The sequence below is a fragment of the Brassica napus genome, chromosome C4, assembly GCF_020379485.1.
Source record: "Brassica napus cultivar Da-Ae chromosome C4, Da-Ae, whole genome shotgun sequence".
In the NCBI taxonomy this organism is placed as follows: Eukaryota; Viridiplantae; Streptophyta; class Magnoliopsida; order Brassicales; family Brassicaceae; genus Brassica; species Brassica napus.
In genome coordinates, this window is record NC_063447.1 from 61,487,195 (window position 1) to 61,500,217 (window position 13,023).

General features: G+C 34.1%; 3 protein-coding genes across 3 annotated transcripts; 1 reads left to right on the plus strand and 2 right to left on the minus strand.

Annotated features, from left to right (window-relative positions):
• Positions 1 to 2,130: 2,130 nt before the first annotated feature.
• Positions 2,131 to 5,276, plus strand: LOC106394823 (PR5-like receptor kinase). Its single transcript, XM_013835377.3, has 5 exons — positions 2,131 to 2,349; positions 2,435 to 3,128; positions 3,705 to 3,733; positions 3,830 to 3,862; positions 3,960 to 5,276. The coding sequence occupies exons 1-5, from the start codon at positions 2,274 to 2,276 to the stop codon at positions 5,111 to 5,113; spliced, it is 1,986 nt and encodes a 661-aa protein (XP_013690831.1). The 5' UTR covers positions 2,131 to 2,273; the 3' UTR covers positions 5,114 to 5,276.
• A 2,266-nt stretch (positions 5,277 to 7,542) lies between these two features.
• LOC106391825 (endochitinase At2g43590-like) lies at positions 7,543 to 8,909 on the minus strand. The gene is made up of 2 exons (XM_013832544.3): positions 8,570 to 8,909; positions 7,543 to 8,127 (listed from the first exon to the last, which is right to left on the minus strand). Exons 1-2 carry the CDS (start codon positions 8,907 to 8,909, stop codon positions 7,724 to 7,726), a joined length of 744 nt encoding a protein of 247 aa, XP_013687998.1. The 3' UTR covers positions 7,543 to 7,723.
• Positions 8,910 to 9,655: 746 nt separating this feature from the next.
• Positions 9,656 to 12,422, minus strand: LOC106394862 (endochitinase At2g43610). Its single transcript, XM_013835415.3, has 2 exons — positions 11,828 to 12,422; positions 9,656 to 11,485 (listed from the first exon to the last, which is right to left on the minus strand). The coding sequence occupies exons 1-2, from the start codon at positions 12,276 to 12,278 to the stop codon at positions 11,091 to 11,093; spliced, it is 846 nt and encodes a 281-aa protein (XP_013690869.1). The 5' UTR covers positions 12,279 to 12,422; the 3' UTR covers positions 9,656 to 11,090.
• Between the last annotated feature and the right edge of the window lie 601 nt (positions 12,423 to 13,023).

Sequence of the window (13,023 nt, forward strand, 5' to 3'; positions counted from 1 at the left end):
ACCCGAAAACTCCATAAATACTCGAAGAACCGCAAAAATACCCGACAATTTACCAAAAATCAGACCAGAAAATCTAAAAGATACCCAAAATTTTATCCGAATAACCAAATTATAAGTTTTTGAAAATCTAAAATTTTACCCGAAATCTGAAATTATACCCGAAAATCGGACCTGAAAATTTAAAAAATATCTGAAATATCAAAAATACTCAATTACCTAAATATACCTAATATATACAATAAATTTCGGGTACTTCGAGTACCCGTTCGGGTCTCGGGTAGGATCCGGACCCGCAGGTCTATAAAAAAAAGATCCAACAGGTATTTAGCATGGATCTGGATCCGAACCTATATTTTCGGATCGGTTCCGGTTCGGGTCTTCGGGTCCAGATAAAATACCCATGCCTAGATGGACCCGTAAAGTATATGTTTTGTGTAAAACAAGTATATAAGCCACGAAGACATTTTAGTGTCCTGTTTGTTATGTTACGTAGAAAATTTCCAAACTGGAATAATTGTTATATCTTACATAAAGAGGCCTGTACATCTTATATACTAAAACAGAAGTCACAACTTTGATTCATTTGTGATTTTTTAAAAAATGGACTCTCACTAGAAATCATTTATCATTCATTTATCACTAATAATATGGATTAATAATATGTCATTCTTAATATAACATCAACTCCTAAAAACCCGGATTTGTTAACAAACTCACCTTGATTCTTGTGTGATATTTTAATTTGGATCATCATTTAAATTTTTTATTAAATGTATTTCCTTAATGCTAATATATAATCTTTTAACTACTTAAATCATAATATAATTTGATATCTTTTAATTTAAAATATAAATATATATATTTAATTTTTTTAACAAATGTGTTGAAAAACATTATAACAATATCTTAATTATCAAAAATTGTATATAAATATTTTCACTAATTTTGTAATTAGTAATGAAATTAATGTTATCATAAATTAATATATATATACTCAGTTATCTTTTATAAAATGAAAAAATTATATCAAATGTTACTATTTTATAGTTATATCTATAATTTTAAAATAAAACATTGTATTTAACTAAATATGATAAAATTATTTTAAACTAATAAATTAATATATTTTATTTTCACAAACATTAAAAATTTATGCTAGAAATATAATATGTTGGTAGAATGAGTTAACATTAGTAAATTAGATAATTCATGTTTAAAATTAACTTATCTTAAATTTATATATATATATATATATATATATATATATAGTTATTATCTTAAATGAATAAACATAAAAAATATTGATAAAGAAAATCTAGCGCTTTGAATTACGGATCAAAATATAATAATTGAATAAAAATAATTTAAAAATATATATAATAAAAAATACCAAATATATGTGATTATTTGAAATAATCAATTAACTTACAGCATGAAAACTATCAAATTGTTATATTTAAAATAATTATATATAAACATTTAAATATATAAGTAACTTAAAAAATATATTCTAATTATGTAAAAATATATATAAACACGAAAATTAATATCCGCACGGTTGTGCGGGTCCAAATCTAGTAAATTAGTTAAATCATTTTTTAAATGTCGACCTGTTAAATTAACATTCTTTTTCCAACAATAAAATGTTCATGGCTTCATGCACTTGGATGTGAATACAGATATATATATATGGCTGTTGGCTGTTGCTAATAAGTTCACAATGGTAAAAAAAGAAGAAGTTCACAATGGTTAATATACAATGAATAGATTTATACAAGAAACTAAAAGAGCTTCACAAGCTTGCCTTTATCTCTTATTCTTTCTCATTTCTAATTTTGTTTTATGATAGATAACAGAGAAAATTTCAACAATAGAGATAAATCTCTTTGAAAGAAGATTTGTGCATGATTCGCTAATAATTTTGCATGATTATTTTCAAGTCAAAGAAAATGCCGTGTTTTTGTTTCGTTTTGTCCTTTTGTTTTAGTTGTCAAACTAATTTGCCACTGATTATGAGTTTATGTCCCATTCGTATTCTAGCTAGTTTCCTCTTCCCACCGGCATTGAGCTGGTACATGAGCATTACTAGGGTACAGGACCGGGTCAGACCATGAAGCTTGATTTGATGTACACCTACCAAAACAAAGATCAAAAGAAGAACAAAATTCTCATTTTACTTCTTCCTTGGCAAGTTATATTTTTCTCCCTCGGAAGTTTCTAATTAATACCATGTATAACGTAGTTAGTTTACAATTAAATAAAGTTTTTATTTCATGTTCTTCATCTTTAACTTGATGGCACTGAGAATTGCGTTGCTTCTCTTCCTTGCTTCACATTTATCGGTCTCGGGTAGGTTACTATATACAAGTTAGTGAGATCTGGTTTAATATTAATCACTATCTGCTATAATCCATTTATTATTTGCATTTTCTAGTGACGTCGAGGAGCTTTACGATAGAAAACAAATGTGACTTCACTATATGGCCTGCGACCTACAACTACCAGGGCTCGGTCGACACAACCGGTTTCATTCTTGAAAAGGGAGAAAAACGTACCATCAATACGACGTCGTCATGGAAAGGTTATTTATGGGGTAGAACGCTTTGTTCCAGAGACTCATCAGCAGGGTATTTCTCATGTATCACCGGAGACTGCGACTCCGGCAATATAGAGTGCTCCAAAGAGGCCGTGCCTCCCGCAACTTTAGCCGAGTTTAACCTAGTTTCTGACGGTGGTAATGACTATTACGACGTCAGCGTCATCAATGGTTACAACCTCCCTGTGCTTGTAACACCGGAGAACGGATTGTGCAAAAGCATAGGATGTGATATTGACATTAAAAAGACGTGTCCGACGGAGCTGTGGATGCCCGACATAAAATCCAACGATCCATACGCATGCAGGACATCGTGTCAGAAAAACCAGACGAGGGAGCTTTGTTGTGTCGGACATTACCAGGAAGTTGGCATACCACCGCAAGAATGCAAGCGGACGATTTACTCGGAGACTTTTAACCGTACGTGCCCAGGCGCTTATAGCTACGCCTACGACAGTAATAGCAGCACGTTCACATGTCCGTACTCCTCCAACTTTGTCATCCAGTTTTGCCCTGGTCCCAACAGAACCACGTAAATTCACATCCCGTCGTCTCTATTTCAATTTTTAAAGAATTTATATTTATATCCATCACTCTCATCATTATGGTTTACAGTATTATATCTTTTAGTGTGTAAGGTTATATAAAACGCTGACAGTCGTTCTAAAGATAATTTTAGGTGAACTTTATCACTTAGATGCACTATGCATGTGTAGTTTAATAATAGTTGTAACCAACTTAGAGTTAATTTAGTTGATAAAACTCTTTGATTATCTATTAAGCTATAAGGAGTCATATGATCAAGTCCCTTTTAGAGAAATTTCCTCTGTAAAGGAAAGTGAATTTAAAATGGTTTGGGTATTGCCATGCGGTTCCAGAACCTCCTAATCATTAAAAATAGTTGTACTAAAAGTAAGTCAAGTTTGGTAGAACTCATAATGTTGACCCCAAGAAAAAGGCAACATTCATGTTTACTGGATCCATGTATACATAGTTACTAATCAATATATGAAATCTATAATGGGTTAATAGATTCTTGCACTAAAACAAATGGGTTGGTACTTATATGTATATTGATGCAAGTTACTTGTTGCGGAAGCAATAACAGGATCCCGAAAACTGGAGCAGGAGAAAAAGGTAAGTTTATTCATTATTCGACTTATGGCTCATTGAAAAGTTTGTATATACATTTTCTGTTAATTAATTGAAATCTTTATTTGGTAATTTTTGCAGGAAAATCTTTATTGAAGTTAATACTCATAATTGGTACACTTCAATTAGCCTCAACCGTGTGACATTACTCACCAATTTTTTACTTACTAATTTATGAAGTACCTAACTTTCGAGGCTTATTCTCTTGTAGGAGGTTCATCAGTTTTTGCTATGATCATCATTATTGCGATTGTGATAAAGGCGAAAGCAAATGATAGGAGAAAGAGTGATTGGGATGGGAAGAACATCGAAGCTGTTGTAATGTTAAAAAGATTTAGTTATGTACAAGTCAAGAAGATGACAAAATCATTTGCGGATGTTCTTGGGAGAGGGGGATTTGGAACTGTCTATAAAGGAAAGTTACCCGATAGCAGCCGAGATGTCGCGGTGAAGATCTTGAAAGAGTCAAACGAGAATGGGGAAGATTTCATCAACGAAGTTGCTAGCATGAGTAGAACCTCTCATGTTAATATTGTTTCTCTGCTAGGGTTCTGCTATGAAGGGAGCAAAAAAGCTATAATATATGAGTTCATGCCAAATGGATCCCTAGACAAGTTCATCTCCGATAAGATGTCGGAGAAAATGGAATGGAAAACGTTATACAACATTGCGGTAGGTGTGTCACGTGGCCTAGAGTACTTGCACAACCGTTGTGTAACGAGGATAGTACATTTTGATATAAAGCCGCAGAACATACTCATGGATGGAGAATCTTGCCCCAAGATTTCGGACTTCGGTCTTGCTAAGCTGTGCAAAAACAATGAAAGCATCATGTCAATGCTAGACACGAGAGGCACGGCAGGGTACATTGCACCAGAAGTGTTTTCCAAGAATTTTGGAGGAGTTTCTCACAAGTCGGACGTGTATAGTTACGGAATGGTGGTTCTTGAAATGATTGGAGCAAGGGACAAAGAAAAGGCTCAAAAATCTGGATCCAACAATAAGTCGATGTACTTCCCCGATTGGATTTATAAAGGTGTTGAGAAGGGAGAAATCATGAGTTTTTTCGAAGAACAAATAACTGAAGAAGATGATGAGATATTAGTAAGGAAAATGGTATTGGTGGGTTTGTGGTGTATTCAGACAAATCCATTTGATCGTCCATCAATGAGCAAAGTCGTTGAAATGTTAGAAGGAAGTCCAGAGGCTCTAAGGATTCCACCTAAGCCTCTTTTATCTATACCTGCAATAACAGTTCAAGGAAGTGCTGGTGAGGTTCAGGACACTTCGAGTCAAGATATTTCACTTTATTCCGAAGAAGCAGTTCAAGAGATTACGGAAGAACATAGCTTAAGATCTTCCTAAACCAAGGCCGGCAAGTAGGATCATGGAATCTTCTTTCCGGTTTGTTAATGTTCAAATTATAATCCTCTATATAATATTATTTGAGGATTTTTTTTAAAAAAAATGTAACCTCAACTTTGTATTAATTACATAATAATAAATTTGCCGAGGAGTCGATACCTAACATCATTTTATTGTTTATATGACAGTTTTAGAGAAATTTTGGACAAACCTCGTACTATAAATTTATTCTCTAGGAAAATTCTACTAATGTAACATAACCAGTACGCCTTTGTACATATTTATAAAACAAAATCTATATTAACGCTTCAAAGCTTTGTCACCATCACATGTAAACCCTAAAACCAAAACACATCGCCGTTATTATGATTTTGTGCATGTTTCCAAGGATGATATGAAGAGACCAAAGGTGAAGCGGGGATGAGACAGTGAGGTTAGTGAGGATAACGAGACGAGCGAGGTGGAGTCCTAAGAGCTCTTACGGCAACGGATGAAGGACGAGACGACGAAGAAGAAGTGGAGTGAGCCAGCCAGCCAGGGACACGAGGTCATGGGGAAGAGGACGTGCGAGGAGTAGGGGCTTTGAAGATTTCTACGGAGGATTTGTTTGGTGTTGTTGTTTTTTGGGTGGTACCTTTGATTTCGATTGCATGATGGACATCAGCATATATGAGATTGAAGTCTCTGTTATGGCTAAAGTTGATTGTATTTCGAGGTCTTATCTTTGTACTGAATGTTTCTGTTTATTTAAAGCTGAAACTGTTATGCAATGTTGATGAGCTTGAAAGTTTCAAGGTCTCAAAGACCTTAAGAGTTCAATCCACTACTTATGTGAGACTGCAGTCTAAATCCAGTGGCCTTAGTTCTTATCATGAGTTGCAAAAATGTGTTCTTGTGATCTCAAGGCAAAAGGAAACTCTTTGACCGTCTTATATATTGTGTACTGTGATTATAGAGTTGAAATTTTTAGGATTGTCCAGTCTTATTTCTCCATAATTCACTCTTTTTGTTTGTATAGTTCGCTGAGATGATACAACCCATTGAAGAAAGGATGTGTAATGTGCATAACTATGTTAAGGTAATTGCAGCATTCTTTGAGTTTTTCACAGAATGAAGATAGTTGAACATATAATTCACAACCCAAATCGTTCTATATGTATACATGTTTAATCTATGTATTGTACATTTTTTATATAATAACTAATAAACATAATGAATTAAAATATATATTAAATTTCATTATTTTCTATAAATATTCACCATGCGCCGACGGAGATCTATACATAGTTTGTTAGTATTCACCATTGATAATTCCTGTGGGGATAACACCCGAAAGTATTATATGCTATTAATAACAGGTGATCTTATAAAATGCAGACTTGAAATGATATATATATATATATATATCACATAAATACACATAATATTAACGACACTTCCAGTTGATGAGAAGGACTAAGGATCTGAATGGTGATAATGAATCGGAAGAGGCAAAACAAACAAATCTAGGGCTGGACAAAAAATCCGAATCCGAAGAACCGAACCGAATTCGACCCGAAAAAGTAGTACCAAATCCGAACCGAAATTGATTAAATATCCGAATGAGTTCAAAATTTGGATATCTAAAGAACCGGAACCGAATCCGACCCGAACCGAAGTATTCCGGGTACCCGAATATATCCGAAATTGATTTCTATACCCCCTTATATAAAAATATTTTAGATTTATTGTCTACTAAAAACATCCAAAATATATAAAATATTTTTAAATTATCCAAAATACTTGTTGAAAATATATACAAATAGTCAAAAGTAAATGTCTAAAATAGCTAAAATATACTCAAAACACCAAGAATATTTGAAATATCTATTGATTATCTATCCAAATATTCAAACCAAATCAAATTATATGTTAAGTTTAGGTATTTTGACATATGTTATTCAAATTTTTATGTAATATAATATTTTTTTATAGATTTTGAAAAAAATTAAAATATATAATGAATTTTAAAATTTTAAAAATAATTTTAATGAGTTATTCGAACCCGAACTGAACCTGCAAAAATCCGAACCGAACCCGAACTGAATCCGCAAAGATCCGAACCGAACCCAAACTAAAACTTAGAAATATCCGAATGAAACTGAAATCTTTAATCTCGAAAACCCGAAACCCGAATAGACCCAAACGGGTACCCGTTTGGGTACCCGAACGTCCACCCCTAAACAAATCAAACAGAATAATGGTTAATGTGAATCGGTCAGCTGACATAATAGTAAGTGTGATTGAAAAATATAGTATTTTTATTCACTGAAATTTCAATAAAGTTGATATCATAGAAATATATGGAAATTATTCACAAGTGACGTCTCATATTTATGCATATACATCACAAGTTTTGAAATATTTTTATATTATATATTATTATATTAGTATAACTCTGTTTTTTTTTTTTTGAAATGTCCACAAATATAATATTCAAATGAAAAGAGATGCTCTAGCAAACTAAAAATTAAACCTCCCCTTATGTAAATTACCATTTTTATTTATTAAATAATGACAAAATAGCCTAGAAAATTATGGTTCCGTGAAGAAAAGTCGTTGTTGACATTTCTAGCAAGCGATGTTGGCTCCTGGGTCCACACCCAGCTGTCTACAATAGTCTCTATAGAATCCCGTCCTTGCACTAACGGCACCCGAGTTCCCACCGTCACATTCCCTACCATTGATGGCTCTAATGGTGGCTCCAAATCCTTCCTTCAGTACCGGCCTTAGGCTCTTCATCCAAAACCGCAAACCCGTCCTGAAAGATACAGTTGAGTTGCTACCTACTAGTTCAGGCTGGCTCAGGAGGGGGAGTTTGAGAGTATCGCCACACTCTCCGTACATAGAGTTCCATGATAGTTGGATAGGACCACGACCGTAGTAGCCTTTTCCCGGTACACATGGGTATTGCCTGTTGCTCTCGTCGCAGTAGTCCCGTGACGTCCCATTTACCTCCTCTATGTAGCAGAAATCTAAAGGTGGAGAGACATATCAAGCTCATTATTGGTACCAACTGAGATCAATATTTCATATATATATATGTGTGTGTGTTTGTTTTTGTATATGAAATAATATATAGGAGTCTAAATCTTTAGATATTTCAATGATTTTTTTTTTGTCACGAGATATTTCAATGATTTATTATTGCAAATTTATTGAATTCTATACCTAGCCGCTTTCATCCCTAACTAAGACTATTTTTTTCTTAGAAATAGAAAGAATATTATGAAGATAAATTTTGATTTAAAAAAATTATTTTATCTCTAAATAAAAAATGTGAATAGTATTTTCTATATTTTTTTCTTAAAAATAGAGAAAACATATTACAATACTTTAATTAAAGTATATCCGAACAAACAAAAAAAGAAGAAGAAAGAGAAAAAAAACCTATTGAAGGGAATAGCTCTTACGCACGTTCGGTCTCGTGCGAAAAATGAGCAAACATGGCAGCGATCTCGAGCCGGGTAACAATGCTATTGAAGTTTAAGGTAGTATTAGCGGCGCTAAGAAAAGATTCACGAGTGTAGAATCTTTTTCCGGCACAGCCATTACGGGATTGGTTAATAATTCCGTCAAAGAATTTTTGAGTCACAATCTCGTCAACAGGTTCTCTACTTGTTCTGCAAGGACCTGATTGGCAACCGGAACCACAGTGCTGGTCGGTGATACCGCAATAACCATGTTGACTGCAGGTTTGGGAGTAAAAACCGAAGAGGCAGATGAGAAAAACTGATGAGATTTTTGTGAGAGCCATGTTTGTGGATGAGAAGAATGGGAAGAGCTTGAGATCGTTTATAGTGGAAGCTGTGTGGTGGTTTCTTCTTGTTTGGTCATTTAATTTGACTCTTCAGCCTCAAAGATTATTCAATCACTACAAGAAAAAGTTCCGAACTGCGACAAAGAGTTCCGAGACATTGAGTTCTCAGAAAATCTGCGACGGTTGACCGAGAAAATAACGAGGACTTGTTAAATTCATCGGAAAGTTGTAGGATTTTTCCGACAAAAAATGTTTCTCAGAAACTTGTCGTTAAAGTTCTCGGAATATTGTCGGATTGTACCGACATATAAGATTTCTCGGAAACTTATCGTTAAAGTCTTGGTTTATACCGACATATAAGATTTATTGGTACTTAGTCGGAGTTATCATCGGAAAATAGACAGTAAAAAGGTAAATTGTATTCCGATGAATTTTCATAATAATATATCCGATGTGTAGAATATAATAATCTCACTTTCTAATCCACGTATGTGGTCCAGTATCAATTACATGCGTTTTCATGTATGTAATAATTTTTTTTTTTAATATAACTCAGACCTCTATTTTTATTCTCTGCTATCTTCTCTCCCGCATCTCCATTAAAGAACAGATATGTTTTGGAATCGAAGAGCAGATCATTGTTTTCCTTTTCTTCTCCTCCTTTCCTCATCTTTTCATCCTTCATTTATTCCTTTTTTTCTCCTCTTTCCTTATTCCCCTTCTCTTTTTTCTTTCTGTATTTCTCAGATCTGTGATTTTTTTTGTAAGATCTGTTAAAAAAAAAAAGAGAAAGATGTAAGATCTGTAAATCTGTCGAAACACCACTACCACCACTCAACTCTTTCCAGGACTGCCGTCACCACCGCAACTCCTTTCACCGTCATCGGCACAACTTCACCTTCTTGCATCGCCACCACTGCAACTCTTTTCACCGCCGCCGGCCGTGCGCTCACACCACCTTCACACCCTACACTGACTGTCGGAGATACACCATCCTGAACCTTCATCGCCACCGTCGCAACTTACACCGATAGTAAATTTAGTTTATTTTTTTGTTTTAATTTTTATAGAACTTTTATGGTTAATTTATTTATATGTAATAGTATAATAAATATTTAATAGTAATTCAATATTATTTGATTTTTATTTATATTTCATTATTTTGTTTTTTTTTATTTAAAAACATTAAATTCTCGGAAGTTTATCGGGAAAGTATTCCCCAAAGTTCATCGGAATGTTCCGATATACTTTCGACAAAGAGTACCGACAATATTAGTAATCGGAATGTACCAACAAATTTCCGAGAAACCGTGATTTCCGAGAGTCAAACTCCGACTAAAATTTGATTGTCTGAAAATAATAGGAAATACTAGTTACCGAGAAACTGCCGACTAATATGGCTGTCGGCTATTATGCATTATTCTTGTAGTGAATGGTTTGGCAATTCAATTTTCATTTTTTCCTCGAACAAGATACATATGGTAAATATTCTCATTTTTGTATCATTACTGAATACTATATACATATTACTAGGATTTCCTGAATAAATCGAACAAACAAAAATTTTACATTTTTATAGCAAAATTATCCACTCATTAGTTTATATACACAAACATTTCTTACAAAGAATTTGATTCAGGCATTCCTGAGTTTTTATATATTAACGTAATGCTTAATAGACTACCACAGGTCCATAGTTGTTGCGTCCACACCACCACCACCATCTCGCCGCCTGGACCGTGGTCAACATCATATCGTTTCGAATTGGTTAACCTCAAAAATTTACCTTCGTGGTTCAAATCCAGCATTTTCTTATTCTTTTGGGGTTCTGCCTACTATATATTTTTGGATAATATTTCGGAATACAATATTTTTATTTTATAACATCAAGATAATTTCAATCGAACCATATTATGTATAAAATATAATCGGATCATAAGTGTTCTATTGTAGTCAGAAAAGTGTTTTATGTGTAAAAAGGAAATATGTTTATTGGATAATGACTTGTACAAACAACACATTATTGGATAATGACTTGTACAAACAACACAATATTAGTTACCTCAAGACACATCACATAGTGTATGACCTGTAGTCTCTTATTTTCTTTATTATTCGACACATGATATCTTAAAAACACACACACACATTTAAAAACCACATTGAGTAGTAGTGTCATCAACACTTGAGGTTGGTTCCAGGAGTGACCCCAAGCTTCTTGCAGAAATCCAAGTAATGGTTAACCCTGCTCTGCACTGCGGCTGGACGCCCACCGTCGCATTCACCACCGTTGATCCTCCTCGTGGTGGCTCCGAACCCTCTGCTCAAAACCGGACGCACATTCAAGTTCCAGAACCACATGGCACACTTGAAAGCGACGGTTGGGCTACGAGCCACCATATCTGGATCCTTCAAGAGAGGAAGTCCAAGGAACTTTCCAGCTGCACCGTAGTTGTAGTTCCATGTGATTTGGATGGGACCACGACCGTAGTAGTTCTTGCCCGGTTGACATGGATACGTTTTGCTCGGTGAGCAGTACCTTCCTCTAGCTATTTCTTCTTTGTAGCAAAAACCTTTACATAACCGAAGAAAGACATTTTTATTTCAACAAAACATGAAATGGATTACCAAAAAATTATATATGGAGTATGTTTTGCAATAAAGCTAGCAGCCTTATATTTATGAGGATGATTCCTGTGTATGTAAATTTCTGGAACTCTCGAGATTAGTCTCTAATATAACCAAAGGTGTTTGCATATATTTGCCTGGAATTTTGTTATTTAAAAATTAATCTCTACTAGATGATAATTTATAACTATAACTATAAATTATTTAAGACCAAAAAAGCATAACTATAAACTATCTATATAATATTTTCTGATGAAAAAATGATAAGAGTAAACGTTGAAACATACTTCCAGATTCATGAGAGAACTGAGCCAACATGGCTGCAATCTCACGCTTAGCGACGGTTCCTTTGTAGGCCGCAAACGATTGAGCGGCCGCAATGAATGCCTGGCGAGTGTAGAAGCCTTTGGCTGGGCAACCATTTCCAACTTTGCTCATGACGCTGTTAAAGAACGCTGGTGTGACAACGCTTGCTATGGTACCACGAGGACCAGCGTTTAGACCGCCGCTACCGCTGGGAGTAGGAGTAGGTTTAGGTTTTGATTTGCAAGGTCCACTCTGGCATCCCGTGCCGCAGTAGGCGTTTGTGGTGCCACAATATCCCCACCTGCTGCAGCACATGTTGCCTTTACATCCTGTTTTACCGCAGTTCTGAGAAAACGCGGTTTCTGCCAGGATGGTTAAGGTGAAGAGGGAAAGGATGAGGGCGTTTTTCAGGAGCGCTTTGTGGGTCGCCATTTTTATATATTTTTGATGGAGTGTTTTGGAGGATGAGTTGTGTGAAGAAATGAGGAGGGCTTGGGGACGTATTTATAGTGTAAAATTTGTGATATCGAATTATGTTTGGAAAAGTTTAAATATGTTTTATAAATAAGTGACCCATTCCTTTTTCTTGTAGTTGTGATTCAAATAATATGATCATTTGAATATGGACTTGGTCATAACGTTTAGCTGAATTAGACTAGGAGACGAAACTGGGGATAATCTTAAAAAAAAAATAAAATAAACAAGTACGGGATTGGGTCGGTTTAAATAAACTGACATCCTATACTATTGAAAAACAATTTTATATCTCGATATGTCTAACCAGGAACAAAGAATGTTGTAAATGTGTGCATTCGTATCCCTTATATATTATTAAAAGCATTACAACTTCTTTTTGTAGCCACATGTCATCACTAAAATGATTCTTAGAATCATTAGAGAAATATATTTGTCCATCTAATTATATAATAAGCTTTTTATTAAACTAACAATAAATTCATCATTAATGTACTTTATTATTTCTTTAAATAAAATTTACGGAATTGCCTAATGTGGCTAAAATATATATGGCAATTAATGATTTTGAATAATAAAGATTTGATAAAAATAGTGTATCTTCTATCTTATTTGTTTAATTTTAAGCTATTAAATAAATTAAACAAGCACAATAACCATATAATAAAAATTTAGATTTTTATGTATATGTTATATCTTGAAT